This window comes from Rhinoraja longicauda, chromosome 19 (assembly GCF_053455715.1).
Source record: "Rhinoraja longicauda isolate Sanriku21f chromosome 19, sRhiLon1.1, whole genome shotgun sequence".
Classification (NCBI taxonomy): domain Eukaryota; kingdom Metazoa; phylum Chordata; class Chondrichthyes; order Rajiformes; family Arhynchobatidae; genus Rhinoraja; species Rhinoraja longicauda.
The window spans coordinates 39,688,514-39,708,191 of record NC_135971.1 but is presented as its reverse complement, the minus strand read 5'-3'; the positions used below and the strand labels follow the sequence as shown (position 1 = coordinate 39,708,191).

At 43.6% G+C, this 19,678-nt stretch overlaps 1 protein-coding gene across 1 annotated transcript in view; it reads right to left on the bottom strand.

The window, feature by feature from the left end:
- Positions 1–1,077: 1,077 nt before the first annotated feature.
- LOC144602983 (class I histocompatibility antigen, F10 alpha chain-like) overlaps positions 1,078–19,678 on the bottom strand; it is a 32,404-nt gene continuing 13,803 nt past the window's right edge. The window contains exons 2-6 of the mRNA XM_078416106.1: positions 18,391–18,651; positions 13,898–14,173; positions 10,812–11,078; positions 7,199–7,306; positions 1,078–1,162 (exon numbers count right to left, since the gene is read on the bottom strand). Of these exons, the coding sequence (XP_078272232.1) occupies positions 1,122–1,162; positions 7,199–7,306; positions 10,812–11,078; positions 13,898–14,173; positions 18,391–18,651 (953 nt within the window). The 3' untranslated portion in view covers positions 1,078–1,121. The remainder of the gene's footprint in view (positions 1,163–7,198; positions 7,307–10,811; positions 11,079–13,897; positions 14,174–18,390; positions 18,652–19,678) is intronic.

Genomic DNA, 19,678 nt, shown 5'->3' with positions numbered 1-19,678 from the left:
CGGACACTTGGACACGTACATGGATAGAACATGTTGAGAGGTCTGTGGGCCAAATGCTGGCAAATGTGACTAACATTGATGCAGCATCTTGTTCAGCTTGTAGCATTAGGCTGAACTACCTGTTTCCATGTTATGTGGCCCTATGACTCAGCTCGAAGGGCTAAATGGCCTACTCCTGCACCTATTGTCTATTGTCTATTGTCTATAAACCTGGCAAATGGAGTTTAATAATGGAAAATATGTGCTCATGCACTTTGGTAAGAGCAATTCAAAAGGGAGCTATTATCTATATGGAGTGAGATTGGAAATGAGTGCAGTACAAGAGATTCAAGTGCTCAAAGTGCAAAAAAAAACAGCAGTAGGTAGATGCAGCACAACACAGAAGGCAAATAGCATATTGGCATTCAAAAGTAGGTTACTATTGTAATTATGGTACATGATCTGGCGAAGGACACATCATGAGCACTGTGTACACTTTGGTCCTCAGATTTAAGAAAGGATATATTGATATTGGATATCACCCAGACGAACATCCTGGAATAATCAAGTGCTGCCTTACCATGAATGGCTGAAGTCATTGGTTCTGTGTTCCTTGGTGTTGACACGAATCAAAGTTAACCTTATGAAGGTATTAAAGAGGTACGATGGGGTGATGCATTGATGGATAATGCATGGTGGAAAAGGGAAACAAAGGGACAAGACAATCCCATGTGAAACAGATGTTCAGCTGCACCTCGTCCAACCTTGTCCACTGCATTCAGTGTACACAATGTGGCCTCTTCTACATTGGAGAAAGTAGCATAGACTGGTCATCCATTTTGCAGAGCAGCTGCATTTTGACACAAAGGAGGTTAGAATATTTGAGGTATTTCAAGAGAAATCGGATATATCTAAAAGAACAGGGAATTGTACCCTATGTGGAATAAGCACAGTAAAGGAGTTGAGGCCTAAATCAGATCAGCTGTGATCAGCATCAATTATTGCGTAGCGCTAATTTGTACAAATGCAGGACAGTGTATTAAGAAATTCTGTCATGTTTAGTAAATTTAATTTAACTCTTTCCATATATTTCAGTTCCTGCATTTCAATCACATCCATGAAATCTTCTATTCAGCAATTGGTTAGCAGCGCCTGTTCTGGTTTGGTTGAATAGTTTGATAATCTGAGGAGGGAAATTAAATATTAGACAACTGAGAAATGGCACAGCAGAGAACAGAACTCAGAAAGATGCAATTTGTTTATTCACTTCAACTGTTGATTCATCCCACATAACATTTTCCTTCAAGACATAATGTCACAGCGCCAGACACCCAGGTTTGATCCTCACTACGGGTGCTGTCTGTGCAGTTTGTATCTTCTCCGTGACTGCATAGGTTTTCTCCGGGTGCTCCAGTTTCCTCCCACATTCCAAAAACAGATGTGTAGGTTTGTTGGTTCATTGGCTTGTGTCCCTAGCATGTGTGGGTGTTCGTTGGTTGGTGCGGACTCAGTGGCCAAAGTGTCTGTTTCAGTGTTATGTCTCTAAACTAAACTAAACAAGAAACATAATATTCCTTCAATCAGTTTAGTTCATGCAAGTTCTATGTTATCCAACTTTCACACCCACACTAGGGTCAAATTACAGAGGCCTATTAACTCATAAACCCTGGCATCTTTGGTATGTGTGTGGAAACTGGAGCACAGTGGAAACCCATGTGGTCACAGGGAAAACATGCAAACTTCACACAGCCAACAACCGAGGTTAGGAATGAACCCATGTCTCTGACGCTGTGAGGCAGCAGCTCTATCAGCTGCACCACTCTGCCTTAATTTGCATCATGTTCAGCACAAACATTGTTAGCCGTAGGGCCTGTTCCCCTATTTCAGGGGCATTCCCATGCATCATAAAATTCTGAGAATTCAACACATTGGGTCCCAGGAAGTACTCCCAGCCACTTTGACCATCAGGTCCCATTGAAATTCCTCCAGATCAGTCGGACAGGCACCAGTTAGGCAGCAACGGCATGCAAGTGATTCATGTCCCTCCAGCCCCTGCATCTCCATGCACCCACGAAGGTGCACCCCAAACTCCACCATCCCTGGCAGTGCATTCCAGGCACCAACCACATAGTATGTAAAATAAACTTGCCCTTTGTGAAAAGCTGCAGCTTCTACCCTGCACTGAATATTTGCAATAAGTTAAATGCCATATTAGGCATTTAGTTAATTGGGATAACTTTAGCCAATTAGGAGGTGTGATTGCAAATCTTGTACAATATCATAAACAAAGTAAAATGGGACAAAGTTAAAATGGCCAGGCACAAAGAACAGAATAATCATGAACATCAATGACATGTAATTTTCCCCTCACAGCACAACCTTCTCTGGCCGTCTGAATAATATAGGTACTGAATAAAAACTTTGGGATGATCTGCTCCTGTGGTGCAAGACGTTGGTTGGGCAGCGTTTGGAGAATTGTTGTAAGTTTTGGTCATCCCACTATAGGGGTCATTAACAGGGTCTGAGATTCAGGGAGAGGATGGGACTGAAGGCTGATTAAATCCCCAGGGCCTGGTGGTCTGCATCCCAGGGTACTTAAAGAGGTGGCTCTAGAAATAGTGGAGGCATTGGAGATCATTTTTCAATGTTCTATAGTTTCAGGATAAGTTCCTGTGGATTGGAGGATAGCAAATATTATCCCACTTTTTAAGAAAGGAGGGAGAGAGAAAACGGGTAATCATAGACCAGTTAGTCTGACATCAGTGGTGGGGAAGATGCTGGAGTCAAATATAAAAGACGAAATTGCTGAGCATTTGGATAGCAGTAACAGGATCATTCCGAGTCAGCCTGGATTTACGAAGGGGAAATCATGCTTGACAAATCTACTGGAATTTTTTGAGGATGTAACTAGGAAAATTGACAGGGGAGAGTCAGTGGATGTGGTGTACCTCGACTTTCAGAAAGCCTTCGACAAGGTCCCACATAGGAGATTAGTGGGCAAAATTAGAGCACATGGTATTGGGGTAGGGTACTGACATGGATAGAAAATTGGTTGACAGACAGAAAGCAAAGAGTGGGGATAAATGGGTCCCTTTCGGAATGGCAGGCAGTGACCAGTGGGGTACCGCAAGGTTCGGTGCTGGGACCCCAGCTATTTATGATATACATTAATGACTTAGATGAAGGGATTAAAAGTACCATTAGCAAATTTGCAGATGATACTAAGCTGGGGGGTAGTGTGAATTGTGAGGAAGATGCAATAAGGCTGCAGGGTGACTTGGACAGGTTGTGTGAGTGGGCGGATACATGGCAGATGCAGTTTAATGTAGATAAGTGTGAGGTTATTCACTTTGGAAGTAAGAATAGAAAGGCAGATTATTATCTGAATGGTGTCAAGTTAGGAAGAGGGGATGTTCAACGAGATCTGGGTGTCCTAGTGCATCAGTCACTGAAAGGAAGCATGCAGGTACAGCAGGCAGTGAAGAAAGCCAATGGAATGTTGGCCTTCATAACAAGAGGAGTTGAGTATAAGAGCAAAGAGGTCCTTCTACAGTTGTACCGGGCCCTGGTGAGACCGCACCTGGAGTACTGTGTGCAGTTTTGGTCTCCAAATTTGAGGAAGGATATTTTTGCTATTGAGGGCGTGCAGCGTAGGTTCACTAGGTTAATTCCCGGAATGGCGGGACTGTCGTATGTTGAAAGGCTGGAGCAATTAGGCTTGTATACACTGGTATTTAGAAGGATGAGGGGGGATCTTATTGAAACATATAAGATAATTAGGGGATTGGACACATTAGAGGCAGGAAACATGTTCCCAATGTTGGGGGAGTCCAGAACAAGGGGCCACAGTTTAAGAGTAAGGGGTAGGCCATTTAGAACGGAGATGAGGAAGAACTTTTTCAGTCAGAGAGTGGTGAAGGTGTGGAATTCTCTGCCTCAGAAGGCAGTGGAGGCCAGTTCATTGGATGCTTTCAAGAGAGAGCTGGATAGAGCTCTTAAGGATAGCGGAGTGAGGGGGTATGGGGAGAAGGCAGGAACGGGGTACTGATTGAGAGTGATCAGCCATGATCGCATTGAATGGCGGTGCTGGCTCGAAGGGCTGAATGGCCTACTCCTGCACCTATTGTCTATTGTCTATTGTCTATGATAGTACTTTATTCGTTAGCAGGCAAGAGGCTGAGGGGTGATCTTAGAGAGGTAAATAAAATCAAGGGGCATAGACAGATTGAATGCATAGAATCTTTTAAACAGCCTTGTGTAATCAAGAACCAGAGGACTTAAGTTTAAGTTGAGAGGGAAAAGAATTACTAGGGAAGTGGAAATATGGAGCAACATTCATAGGGAAGTAGTTGAGGATGATACTAAAAAAAACCATTTAAAACACACTTGGACAGGTACATAGATAGGAAAGGTTCAGGGAGATATGGGTCAATTGCAGGCAAAGAGGTCTAGTTAAACATGGACTCCTTGTTGGCATGGCCAAGTTGAGGCAACGGGCCTGTTTCCATGCCATATGACTCTATGGCGCCGTGGGCTTGAAAAGCCAATTCCTTTCTGTTTCACTGCTAAATATTAGTTAATCACCCTCACTAATAGTGACCACAATGGCAAACCCATGACCACGACTCGTTTACAGTGATAATAAGCTAAAACCATTGCCTCACGTCAAATGTGCATGGCGTTGATGTTCAATGACTAAATTGTTGATGCTTTCATAGCTTTGGCAAGGTGGGAAATGGCTTGGTTCTGATCTGGGTGCTGGAACTGTTAGACATCTTGATACCATGAAAGCAGAACCTGTGTTTGAGGAAATATACTTGCTGACTGGTGGCACAGACAAGCAGTTCCTGGGAACATTGCATTTTGAGGAGGAAATATTACACAGCCAAGGCCAAGTGCTAGAGAAAGCAGCATGTCTGTTATTTCAATGGACACTCTGCTCTTCATCCTTCTTGTCATTTTGATCATCCAGTTTTGTTCATATTATTCTATAACATTTGCAATCAATTCTCAATTCATGACATTTGCAGCTGGTGTAAAGATACATCAGCCAACACCTTCTGACTTCCAATTTAGTTTAGTTCAGAGATACAGTTTGTAAACAGGCTCTTTGTGCCACCAAATCCATACTAACCACCAATCACCCATTCATAATAGATTTCACATCCACTCCCTACACTCTCAGGGTGATTTACAGAGGCTAATTACCTACAAACACACTCGTCTTTGGGATATGGGAGGAAACCGAGCACCCTGAGGAAGACAAATGCTCACCGGGAGAACGTGCAAACTCCACGCAGAGAGTACCCGAGGTCCAGATTGAACCTGGGTCTCTGGGGTTGCGAGGCAGCAGTTCTACCAGCTGCACCACCATGCTGCCCTACATTCAAACTCTAAATCCTACATTGACTTTCCCTTCCACTTGTTATGATGCAATATTCAATACAATAACTCCTTTAGACAGGGGAAAACTGAACTGCAATTCATCGCTAAAATATCTCTTACAACAACGTGATCACAGGCAAGAAACCCGTGATATAGATGACTTTGAATTCACACTAAAAGCCTGATCATCCAGCTCTCTTGGGATTTGGGAAATGAAAGATTTTAAGGACTGGTGCATGTTACTCCAAACGTACTTTAATTCCACTCATTGAGGAACTTGTTGAGCAAGTCAGTGGTTGAGGTGCATCCATACTCTTCTATCATACTTAAGCGGAGGAATAATCATGTTAATTTGCCTGAAGAGTCTCGAACCAGAATGACCGTTCCATGGTCTCTAGGGATGTTGCCTGACCTGCTGAGTTACTCTGGCACTGTCCCTCAGTCTTTCCCAATCTTATAATTCAAAAATATTCATCTTCATCTTCATCATTGAGAGTCATGGAAATATGCAGCATACAAACATGGCCTTTGGCCCTCTGAGTTTACACCAACCATTCTTGTACATAAATCCTACATTTGTCCCACATTCTCATCAGCTCTCCCCACATTGTATCATGCACAATCTAGGGGGAAACTAACTTACCAAACCACTTTTGGGGATGTGGGAGGAAACCATAGCACCTGGGGAAACCCACTTGGTCACAGGAACAACATGCAAACTCTACAGAATCAACAGCCGATGTCGATATTGAATTTAGGTCTATGGCTCTGTGCTGCCCTGTTTCACACTATAGTCCACATGTCATGTTGTTGCTCATTCATTCGGCTTTCCACCTTGAACCATTTCTCCCACCATTACTCACATTCCCACTTCATATTGAGTCTTCCAGCAACTGTGGCCAGGGTGGCGGCCACTGTGGCGCAGGGGTAAAGTTGCTGCCTTACAGCGCTTGCAGCGCCGGAGACCCGGGTCCGATCCCGACTATGGGTGCTGTCTGTACAGAGTTTGTACGTACTCCCCGTGACCGCGTGGGTTTTCTCTGAGATCTAAGGTTTCCTCCCACACTCCAAAGACTTACAGGTATGTAGGTTAATTGGCTTGTTATGTGTTTATAGGATAGTGTTAATATGCGGGGATCGCTGGTCAGCGTGGACTCGGTGGGCTGAAGAGCCTGCTTCCGCGCTGAATCTCTAAATTAAAGTAAACTAAACTAGGAAATGTTAAACTGCAACCAATCTGCCTAGTAGCTGACTTGGATTATGAACAGTGCGAGCCCCCAACAGAGCAGCACATTGTCACAGCTAGTACAGCTGCTGCCTCACAGCGACTCGGGTTCAATTTGAGTGACATCCATGTGGAGTTTGCACGTTCTCCGTGTGACCACATTGGATTCCTCCAGGAGCTCCGGTTTCCTCACACATCCCAAAGATTCGTCAGTTTGTAGTTTAATTGGCCACCGTAAACTGCCATTAGTGAGTGGGTGACTGGATGAGAAGGTGCAATGATATAGAATTCACGAGAACAGGTTGGCATGGACTCTCTGGGCAGAAAAGACTGCTTTCATGCTGTAGTTTTCAATGATTCAATGATATTTCTAGGATTTGGTGCAGTGAATCTATTACGTTTAACTATTTTTTAAACTCTGAATTCACATGAACAATTTTCAGACATCTGATTATTAGAAACATTTAACCTCAGCACAAAGGTGTGTTGACAGTCGTGACTGTCAAGCTATTTCAGGTGTCACTGCTGCCTTATCATACTTGAGGTCGATAATGTCTTCAAGTCTAACACCTTTACTAGCAACAGTGCATCACTATTTTCCCATCTTACCTCTCCTCTTTTTTCTCCACCAAACAATTACTGCCAAGACAATAGCCAGCGATATCAGCACACACACGGCAATAAGGCCTATGTGCCTGTCTTTCCTCCCATTTCCTTCTGAAAAATAAGAAACGCATAATTTTACAAATCAAGTGTTAAGCTGTGTAGATTGGCACTGTCGGAAGACTTCAGGGTGAAGAGGGTCTCGACCCAAAATGCTACCTATTCCTTTTCTCCAGAGATGCTACCTGACTCGCTGAGTTGCTCCAGTATTTTGTGTCTATCTATGGAGATTTTCAAGGTATATAAGATGATATGTTGTTTTGAATCATGTAGTTCCACACCATGGCAAATGGCCAACATCTGTTCTGTACAACTCTGTGATCTATGGCACCTTCACAGCCACAACTTAATTCAAGAAAGAAGGTGAATTGAAAGCAGAATGCTTTAACCCTATATAATCTAACACTTCTTTTGGGGAAAATGCTGGATTCTTTTAAGTAATGGCAGAACATTTAATTAATAGCAAAACAATAAAGTGCATTAACAGGGTATTAACAGGAAAATTGAAGAAAGAAGGAATTGCAGATACTGATTTTCACAAAAGCTTTAGTTTAGTTTAGTATATTGTCACATGAATAGCGAAGAAGGGATCTGCAAGCTGTAGGAAGATATAGATGAGATGGTCAGATGGGCGGAGCAGTGGCAGATGGAATTTAATCCTGAAAAGTGCGAGGTGATGCACTTTGGCAGAAATAACTTGGAGAGGGAGTACACCATGAATGGAAGGACCCTAGGGAAGACAGGGGTACAGAGGGACCTTGGAGTACAGGTACACAAGTCCTTGAAGGCAGCAGGACAGGTGGATAGGGTGGTTAAAAAGGCATATGGGTTACTGGCCTTCATTAGCCGGGGCATCGAATATAAAAGTAGGGGGGTAATGATGGAATTGTACAGAACACTGGTGAGGCCACAGCTGGAGTATTGTGTACAGTTCTGGTCACCACATTATAGAAAGGATGTGATAGCTTTGGAGAGGGTGCAGAGGAGATTCACCAGGATGCTGCCAGGGATGAAGGGCCTCGGCTATGAGGAGAGACTGAGCAGACTGGGGTTGTTTTCCCTGGAGCAGGGAAGGCTGAGAGGGGACATGATCGAGGTGTACAAGATCATGAGGGGCATGTATTAGATAGATGGCGGGGAACTTCTTCCACTGGTGGAAGGTTCAACAACGAGGGGACATAGATACAGGGTAAGGGGAGGGAAGTTTTGGGGGGATGTGAGAAAGAACTTTTTCACACAGAGGGTGGTTGGAGTCTGGAACTCACTGCCTGGGGTGGTGGTGGAGGCGGGAACACTCACAACGTTTAAGAGGCATTTGGATGGGCACTTGAAATGTTACAACATTCAGGGCTACGGTCCAAATGCGGGAAAATGGGATTAAATTTAGACTGTGTTTGGTAACGGGCGGCGCGGACACGATGGGCCGAAGGGCCTCTTTCTGTGCTGTAGGACTCTATGACTATGACTCTATAACTGAGGCGCAGTGAAAAGGTTTTGTTACGTGCTAACCAGTCAGTGGAAAGAATGTACATGATAGATACAAAATGCTGGAGTAACTCAGCGGGACAGGCAGCATCTCTGGCGGACATCGACTCAGTCAGAAGGATCGTGTCCCGAAACATCACCTATTCCTTTTCTCCAGAGAAGCTGCCTGACCAGCTGAGTTATTCCAGCATTTTGTGTCCATCTTCGCTGTAAACCAGCATCTGCAGTTCCTTCTTACACATGGACAGGCGACATTTCGGTTTGGGACCCTTCCACAAAACTTTGTTTGAGAAATTGATTAGAATTCTTTGAAAATACAACAGAGTTGATAAAGAGGAACCCGTACATAGTGTATAATCGAACAGCAGTAGCTTGCAGGTGTGAAAAACCTAAACTTCAAAGACAGAATGCTGGAAATACTCAGCAGAATAGGTAGCACAACTGGAGCGAGAAACAAAAGAAATACAATATATCTGGATTTCCATCTGGTATCTGATCAGGTAATGCAAAGGCACATGGCTTATGACATTGGGGGTAATAATTAGCATGAATGGCAAAACAATTTAGAGCAAGTAGACAGTTGTCTTAAAGGAGCGTTCAGGTTGAGAAACTGCAACCAATGGGGCGGCACTGGGATCAGTGCAAGAAAGTCAACTACTTAGAGTTGGTATTCAGAGCAGATGAAGGGCGTGCTGGCACTGTGGCCTAGATTACTGATGATACATAGACAGGTTGGAAATTAAGTTCTGGAGTATGTCAACCGTCTTTAGAGTGAAACATCACATTCCTTAGTTGTGCATTGTTCGAGGGAGGAAACGTTTTCAAAAGTGAGCATTTGTGTCGGTCAGTGCAGAATAGCTGTAATCAAACTAGTACGATCGCTGTTCGTCAGGCAGACCTATCTGGTGGGCAATTGTGATCAGTAGATTTTGATGTACGGGCATTTGACGATACTGGTTAGGTCAAGTGGAGATGGTAATATTTTTCCATGCAGAAGCTGTAACTTGCATCACAGAACTTACTTCATTAGGTTTACTTTTATTATTGCCAGAGTTCAAGATACAGTGCAAATGTTTCTTTTGCATGCTATCCAAACAGATCAGATAATACTATACATAAATAAACTCAAATACAATAGATGGAGCAACAAGGAAGATGCAGAGTACACAATAGAGTTCTCAGCATTGTAACGCATCAGTCCCATAGTTCATGTTCAATGTGCACAATGAGGTTGAGGTGCATCGTACATTACAACAATATTATGCAAGGCCACTTCCAAAGCCTGATTACAGATGGAAAGGGGGCGTTCCTGAGTCGGGTAGTGCACATTTTCAACTTTCTGTACCTAGAGCCTGATGGGAGCAGGAAGGAGGAGGAATGGCCGGGGTGGGATAAGTCTCATATTCCAAGGCAACCTGGAGTCTATTGAGTCAATAGTGGGAAGTCTGGTCTGTTAGATGATCTTTAACTCTTTGTATTTTCTTGCAGTCTTGGGCAGTGCAGTTCCCAAATCAAGTTGTGATGCAACCCAACAACATGCTTTCTCCAGCGGCATCTATAGATGTTTGCAAGAGTCACCAGACATGATGAATATCCTCAGTCTCCTGAGGAAGTAGAGGTGTCAGTGTGCCTCCTTGGTGATGTGGTCAGTCCATGACAGAATATTGGATAGATTCGTGCCATGGAACACGAAGCTCTCAATCATTTCCACTTCGGACCATTGATTCGGATTGGGGCATGTACTCCCCCAGTGCCTTGCTGTTATTCATTTTTTATTGAAACACACTTTTCATTGATTTCAGTTCCACCACTGAGAATCTCAAATGCGCCTTCCGTGTATATTAGCTATTTATTTACTTTTGATATATTTTCCGTTGAGAAAGTCTTCTGCTCATTGGTGGGTGCTGATTACATGATGGCTTCGGGCAACACCACTACACAAAGAAAGTTTAAGCATCTTGGAATATGGGATGCAGTCACAATTATTAAAATGGAAATGACAGAAGATAATGATAAACTGTTTCATTAACACTTCAGTTTCTTCTATCTATGAAATAAATTTTAACGTCCTTACCCCAGATGATGGTCTTCCCACCGGGCAGGCTGCTGTGATCGACATGACAGGAATACTGTTTCCCATCATATGGATCATACTCAAGGACAGACCTTAGATGATATGTTCCATTGCTGTTGGGTACGACCCCAGAAGATTTGGTCTCAGAGATATGTTGACCATTCTGCAACCAGCTCACATTGATGGCCGGTGGGTAAAATCCAAACACAGTGCAGTACAGGACTGAATGATCATCAGGGCGGGCAGCGAGAGAGACCTCAGGGGAGACTACAAGACAATAAGTTGGTTATTTTCACCTGCAGTAAAACTTGCAGTCACCCACCACAAAATATTCTTCAGCCCACTGCAACCACCATGCGACTGTCTACATCCGCCCCATTTTGCCTCTTTCATCACCATTACCCAACCACGAGGTTGCAAAGAGATGGTACTGTTAAGACAGTACACAAGAAAGTTTGAAAGCACGTACCATTCGATTCAAGAACAGGATCTTCCCCACTGTTATCGGACTACTGAATTATTCTCATGTAAGATAAGGTGTTGTCCTGATCTACCAACTAACATTTGTGAACCATGCACAATTTTTGATCTGCAGTTTCTCTGTAACTGTAATGCTATTAGTTCAGTTTAGTTGATTGTCACATGTACCGAGGTAGAGTGCAAAGCTTTTGTTGCATGCTAACCAGTCAGCAGAGAGACAATATGATTACAATCGATCCATTTACAGTCTACCGCTACATAAGGGAATAACATTTATTGCAAGGTAAAGCGAGCATAGTCAGATCATGGATAGTCCGAGGGCCATCACTGAAGTAGATAATGGTTCAGCACTGCTCTCTGGTTATGGTAGGATGATTCAGTTGCCTGATAAGAGCTGGAAAGAAACTGTCCCTGAATCTGGTGATGTGCGTTTCACACTTCTATACATTTGCCTGATGGGAGAGGAGATAAGAGGGAGTGGCCAGGGTGTGACTTGTCCTTGATTATGCTGCAGGCCTTGTTGAGGCAGCATAAGGTACTGTATAAATGGAGTCAATAGAAGGGAAGTTGGTTTGTGTGATAATCTGGGCTGCGTCCACAATTCGCTACAATTTCTTGGATGGAGCTGTTTCCAAACCAAGCTGTAATGCATCCTGATAAAATTCTTTCTATGGTGCATCTGTAGAAGTTGGTGAGACTACAATATAGTGTAACTGTATATTCTGCACTCTGAATATTTTTCTCTTTACACTGTTCTATTTGTGGATGGCTTGATTGTTGTTACGTGTAGTATGATCTGTCTGGATAACACAGACAAACTTTAGACGTTATCTCAGTTCACGTGACAATAATAAACCAATACCAACAGCAAATGTTTTCACTAAAATTGACAATGATAAATAATTGACAAGTTACAAAATAAAGGCCAATTGGGGAGTGGACACGCTTAAAATTGGAAGTATTTTCACTCGTCTTCAATAGGAGACACAAGTTACGAGATAAAAGGGAGCAGTCATTTGTTTAGAAATCTCTTTTTACAGAGAGTGGTCATCGTCTGGCAATCTCTACCTTAGAGATTTGTGAAAGCAGGATCATTGGAAGTATTTAATGTGGTGGTAGTGAAAGATCGGGGTATTGAGAGCAATGAGGAATTGGCACTGAACAGGAGTAGAGGCCTGAAGAACATCAGCCATGGTCATATTGAATGGTGGGAGGTTTGAGGACCAAATGGCTTACTTGGGAACTTGATAACTGAGGAGAAACTGGCTTCTGTAAATTGTCTCTAGCTTGTGGGACAGAACTAATGAACGGGCGATTGCTGGTCTGTGCGGACACAGTGGCCCAAAGGTCCTGTTTCCATACTCTATCACTAAAATACACCCAAACTAATCTCCACTGCCTGCATGTGATCCATATCCTTGTATTTCCTGCATCTCCATGAGCCTGTCCAAAACCTTCTTCAGCACCATTATCATGTCCGCTTCTACCACCACTCCTGGTCGTGCATTCTAGGTCTCTCTGTGCAAAAAAAACTTGATCTGCACATCTCGTTTACATTTTGCCCTCTGAAGCTGAACACTGTGCTCTATAGACATGTGTGATATAAAACCGATTAGGGGCTGTCAACTATGGTCAAGAAAAGCCATGGTTAAGTAATATGAAAGACATCAATCACACTTTCTCCCTGTCAAACAGGGGTGTAACGCTGAGGCTCTGTAAGGCACTGGTCAGGCCGCACTTGGAGTATTGCGAGCAATTTCGGGCACCATATCTGAGGAAGGATGTGTTGGCTCTGGAGAGGGTCCAGAGGAGATTTACAAGAATGATCCCAGAAATAAACGGGTTAACATATGATGAGCGTTTGATGGCACTGGGCCTGCATTCGTTGGAGTTTAGAAGAATAAGGGAGAACCTCATTGAAACATACCAAATAGTGAAAGACATGGATAGAATGGATGTGGAGAGGATGTGTCCACTGGTGGGAGAGTCTACAACTAGAGGTCATAGTCTCAATATTAAAAGACATTCATTTAGGAAGGAAATGAGGAGGAATGTATTTTGTCAGAGGGTGGTGAATCTTGGAATTATTTGCCACAGAAGGCCGTAGAGGCCATCAATGGATATTTTTAAGGCATAGATAGATAGACTCTTGATTAGTATGTGTGTCAGGGGTTATGGGGAGAAGGCTGGAGGCTGGGGTTAGGAGCGAGAGATAGATCAGCTATGAATGAATGACAGAGTAGACTTGATGGGCCGAATGTTCTAATTCTGCTCCTATCACTAATGACCTGATGACTCAGTTGGCTTCCACCGTGTGCTCCAGTTTTGTCCCACATACCAAAGACATGCCAGTGAGTTAGTTGGACATTTCAAATTATCCACACTGCAGCTGATTGAAAGGAGAATCAGAGGGAGCTGAGCGCAAGTTGTGAGAGAGCTGTGGAACAGTTTGGTGACATTGCATTGAAAACTAGCTTCGACTCAATGGGCCAAACGACCTTTCCCTCTGTCATTATTGGGTCAGAGATAATATTACTCATTGCCTCAGAGTGAAATATTGCTCATTGCCTAAAATCACAAAACAACACTCTTTGTTGCGAACTCACCTTTTCTGGTCAGGTATGTTTTTCCAATTGCGTAGTATGTTTTCCATAAATCCACACAGTCATTTTCTAACAAGCTCTTGAAATAACGGTTCATCTTTTCATTCTTGTCCCATTTCTTTTTGAAGGACTCAGCCACTGGATCATGCACCGTCCACTTTAGTTTGTCCTTATCAAAACTAAATGCATATCTTCCGTCATAAGCCAACTTCAATATCCCTACATTGGGACTGTGATCGTTCACCTCACAACCAAACTGCCCTTGAACATAGTGATAATCTGAAAGAAAAACAAAATAATGATTTGATTAATTGTTATGACTGGGGTAATTTCTGAGCAACTGGGTGCAAGTAATTTATATATGTCGCAAGTAACAAAGGTCACAGCACAGATCCCTGCAGAACTCTACTGGTCACTGAACTACAGCCTGAAGATTTGTCCTTCCGCTACACTCCTCTATACTGGGGATTTATCCACCTTAATGCTCTTCAAGTTACCCCAACACCTCCTCTTGCTTAACTTCATAGTGCCCCTGCATGTTAGTATTCTCCACACTGATCTCTCTATTCTCCATGTCTTTCTTGGTGAAACCAAATGCAAAGTATTTGTTTTGTACCTCGCCTACATCCACAAACTCCAAGCACATAATCCATTCTATATCCTTGAGCAATCCCACCTTCTCCCTCGTGTTTTAAATATAGATAGAAAAAGATGTGGGACTTACTGCAATCCGACTCGCCAAAGCCACTTGGTGGTCTCTATTGGCCCCTGTAGTTTTAAGCTTTAGAGATACAGCGCAAAAACATGCCCTTCAGCCAACACTAGGGACCATTTACATTTATACCAAGCCAATTTACCTACATACCTGTAGGTCTTTGGAGTGTGGGAGGAAACCGAAGATCTCGGAGAAACCCCCCACGGTCACGGGGAGAACGTACAAACTCCGTACAGGCAGCACCCGTAGTCAGGATCGAAGCCAGGTCTCCGGTGCTGCATGCACTGTAAGGCTGCAACTCTACCGCTGGCCCACTGAGCCACATTCTACTCACCCACTTGAGTTATTCCCTCCTTTCTTTACATTCCTCAAAGCTCCTGTCTGATTTCATCCTCCTGAACCTTGCATGCACTTTTTTTCTTTTTGACTAAAGTTACAACCGTTTTGGTTATGCAAGCTTCCCTTCCTTTGCCATCCTCCACCTTCGTCCTCACTGGAACTGGTGATTAAATAACTCATACATAAATCATAGGAGTCACTGTATGTCTTTGGAGTATGGGAGGAAACCGAAGATCGCTGGTCAGCGCGGATTCATCTCTAAACTAAACTAAAAAACGTCAATATAACCCTAGGATTTTGAAAGAGAAACACAGTCAAGCTGTAGGTGTTGGAGTGGGCCAGCTGCTGCTGGGGGTCCTAATGTTGGCATTACCGTTTGCAAGTCATGATTTGTTATACTGGCACATTGCACATCGCTCAGCTACCTGTTGAGCATGTTTCCGAAAACCTCATACCCACCAGGTTGTTTGGAATTGGGTAGCCATTTGCTGGAGGAGGAGGGGTGGGGTGCGGGGGTTGAGATGACCCCATGAGTGGATTTGTTGGGCAAGGAATGACATTGATGCTTGTGGTGAGACTGGCTTGACTATGTCTCTGTGTCTCCAGATACAATCCCTACACATCTTAATGCCTGACTTAATCCATGTCCACAGCTCCTCTTTTGGCCAATTTGCTTCACATTCTTTGTTGGTCCCATTCCGAATTACTTGTACTCGAGGTGCACGCGTAACTCAGTTTTTATGCTGGTACATTTTGTTGACGTTTCCTTAGCCACCTTGGTGATTCATTCCCTCTGTCATTGAAATTCATTGTTTTGCATACTCAAGGTATGCAAAGAGTCTTCACATGAAGGACACCGACAAAGTTATGAAGTATCCTACAGGTCTTCCTTTGTTCTTCCACCTCCCCCCACCCCCCTCACGGCGGTTCCCTCATGCCAAGTCCTCCTTTCTTCAATGATACACTACGAATGTCATTGAATTAACACAGTAATGGTGATAGGGCTTATTGACTTTCAATATTATTAAGGGGTTGGACACGTTAGAGGCAGGAAACATATTCCCAATGTTGGGGGAGTCCAGAAGGAGGGGCCACAGTTTGGAAATGGGGGGTAGGCCATTTGGAACTGAGATGATGAAAGACCTTTTTCAGTCGGGGAGTTGTGATTCTGTGGAGTTCTCTGCCTCAGAGGGCAGTGGAGGCCAATTCTCTAAATGCATTCGGGAGAGAGCTGGATAGAGCTCTTGGGGATAGCGGAGTCATGGGGTATGGGGAGAAGGCAGGAACGGGGTGCTGATTGAGAATGATCAGCCATGATCATGTTGGATGGCGGTGCTGGCTCGAAGGGCCGAATGGCCTCCTCCTGCACCCATTGTCTATTGTCTATTGTCTATTCACATACCTAAGAAAGCTTTTACTATCCTCCTTTATATTTTTGGCTAGTTTACCCTCGTACCTCAACTTTTCTCCCCGTATTGCCTTTTTAGTTATCTTCTGTTGCTCTTTCAAAGAGTCCCAGTCCTCTGGCTTCCCACTCTTCTTTGCTTTGTTGTACTTCTTCTCTTTTATTTTTATGCTGTCCTTGTCTTCCCTTGTCGGCCATGGGCGCCTCTTACTCCCCTTACAATGGAGCTGCTCAGCGGGTCAGGCAGCATCTGTGGAGAACGTCACTGGGGGAGCAGTGAGAGAGGGTCTCGCAGTTCTCCACGTTGGGTAGAGGAGGAGAATCTCTTCAAAGTAGGCATAGCCCACGAGGAGATATCACCGTGGAGCAAATCGAACAGGAAATTAGAAATGCGTGCAACCAAACAGGAAATTAGAAATGGGTGCAACAAACAGGAAATTAGAAATGCGTGCAACAAAGGTAAAACAGTTATAATGGGTGACTTCAATCTACATATAGATTGGGTGAATCAAACTGGCAGGGGTGCTGAGGAAGAGGATTTCTTGGAATGTATGCGGGATAGTTTTCTAAACCAACATGTAGAGGAGTTTTCTAAACCAAAGACGTACAGGTATGTAGGTTAATTGACTGGGTAAAATGTAAAAATTGTCCCAAGTGTGTGTAGGATAGTGTTAATGTGCAGGGATCGCTGGGCGGTGCGGACTTGGTGGGCCGAAAAGGCCTGTTTCCACGTTGTATCTGAAATATGAAATAATAATAATATGAAAATATGTCCAATGGCAAATATTATGTATGGACAAGAGTGGTGCAGATGGATTTGGACAGCCTATTTTACAATTGCTGCTCAAGATAATTTAGAGATGCAGTGCGAAAACAGGCCCTTCAGTCCACAGAGTCCGCACCGACCAGTGATCCCCACCGACTAGTACACTAGCACTAGCCTACACACAAGGGACAAATTATAATCTTTATCAAAGTCAATTAACTTACAAACCTGTATGCCTTTGGAGTGTGTGAGGAAACCGGAGCACCCGGGGAAACCCCACACAGGTCACGGGGAGAACGTACAAACTCTGCATAGACAGCACCTGAGGCCAGGATCAACCCCGGGTTTCTGGCACTGTGAGGCAGCAACTCTATCGCTCCACCATTTTGCCCTTTAGGTTATCCTTTAAATATATCACACAACTTTTCTTTCAAATTCAGTCAATAAAAGTGAAGACAATTGGTGAGGTATGCAAGGGATTTTAACAATAAGCCAACAACATTTCAATGATTTGTAAAATGCTGGAAACACAGCAGGTTCAACAGAACCTATGGTAAGAGAAACAGAATTAATGCTTCAGAATTGTGAAAATGTGTACGTTGCATATAGGAGTGGGAGGTATGGTTGGGAATATCCCTGATAGGGAGTATCCCTCACAGGGTAATGCCAGGTTGCTATGGTGATAAGCTGACGATTAAGCCATCAGCCAATGGTATTTTTGGATTTTATTTCACATTTCCAGGGTGTGCAGTTCTTAGATTAGAGAGACAGCATGGAAACGGGCCATTCAGCCCACCAAGTCCATGCCGACCATCAATCATCCATTCACACTAGTTTTATGTTATCCCAAAATAGACTCAAAATGTCTGAGGAAGGGTCTCGACCCAAAAAGTCATCCATTCCTTCTAACCAGAGACGCTGCCTGTTCCACCGAGTTACTCCAGCTCTTTGTGCCTGTATTCTCTATAAACCAGCATCTGCAGTTCCTTCCTACACATCTATGTTATCCCACTTTCTCACCCATTCTCAGCACAACAAGAGTAACTTACACAGCCCAATTAACCTACAAACCCTCACGTTTTCAAGATATGGGATGAAAGAAACCGGAACTCATGGAGGAAATATGTGTGGTCACAGGGAGACGTGTAAACTCGCTCGAGTTCAGGATCAAACCTGTCACAGTGAGAAATTTACTGAGATTTTACTGAAATTTTAGATTTTTTAAATTTACATTGATCACAATCCAAATGTATTCAAATGAATGGACTAACTTGCTGTTTCGTTTACCCTCCGCATCCATTCATCGACTTGCCCTTTGATGATTCCATGGAAACCATTTTCAGAGACTGTATTTCTCACCCAGTAGCTCCTGTCAAATGCAGCCGCCATCCATTTCTGTCTTGGAACTGTAATGACCATGTTTTTGTCATAATACTGTATCTCACAACCGTCCAGAACTCCCACGACACTGTATTCTGGTAGATGAGTACTCCCGTGGTTCAGGGTGTAGTAATAGATTAGAGTGTGAGGCCCTAGACATGAATCAAATAATACAATATTGTCAAATAATAGAAATTTCTATGGCCAAGAAAGATTTGGAGAGAAATCTGCGAAACAACAGCCAGACTCACTTTGTACTAAACATTATACCCTTTATCCTGTATCTGTACATTGTGAACGGCTTCATTGTAATCATGTATAGTCTTTTCGCTGTCTGGATAGCACACAGGAAACATTTTCACTGTAAAACAGTACACGTGACATTAATAATAAATTAAACTAAACTAAAATGTAGATAGTTGGGTCAAGGGTAGGTGGGGCATCTTGGTCGGCATAGATAAGCTGGGCTGAAGGGCCTGTTTCTATGCTCTATGATTCTAAATGACAAGTTTACTTCAATTAGTTTAGTTTAGTTTTAGCACACCGGGTGGTGCCATCAGCAGTGGCTGCCTCTCAGTCTGTCGATCCTTTCTTATTTTTTGTTATTTTTAGTGTGTGTTAAAAGTGTGTTTTTAGTGTTCCTTGGTTTGGTTTATGTGGGGGGTGGGGGTCGGGAAACCTGTATTTAATCTCTTGGAATACGATATTTTCTGTATCATATCTCCGTCTGCACTACGGCCTAACATCGTGGAGTTGGTGGCCTTTCCTGGAGACCAGCGGGCGTTCAAAGCCGCGGGAGTCTGCGTCACTTTGCCATCGTAGAGCTTGCAATCTCTTTGCCGGGGATCGAAGCTCCAACTTTAACTTTGCGAAGCCCGCGGTCTCTGGTAAGAAGAGGCTGATTCAGGAGCTCCAAGCCGCGGAGAGTGTTTCAACCACCGCAACATGGGAGCTTCAATCACCCCAACGCAGGAGCTTTGATCATCAGCTGCAGGGCTTTGATCTCCCCGACTGCAGATCGTTAGACTGCCCCGACCGCGGGGGAACAAAGAGGAAAAAGTTTGCACAATATTGCCTTCCATCACAGTGAGGAATGTGCAGTCCTCTGTGGTGGATGTTTATGTTAAAATTTAAGTGGTTGTGTGGCTCGTTGTTTTTCACTTTGTATGGCTGTCTGGT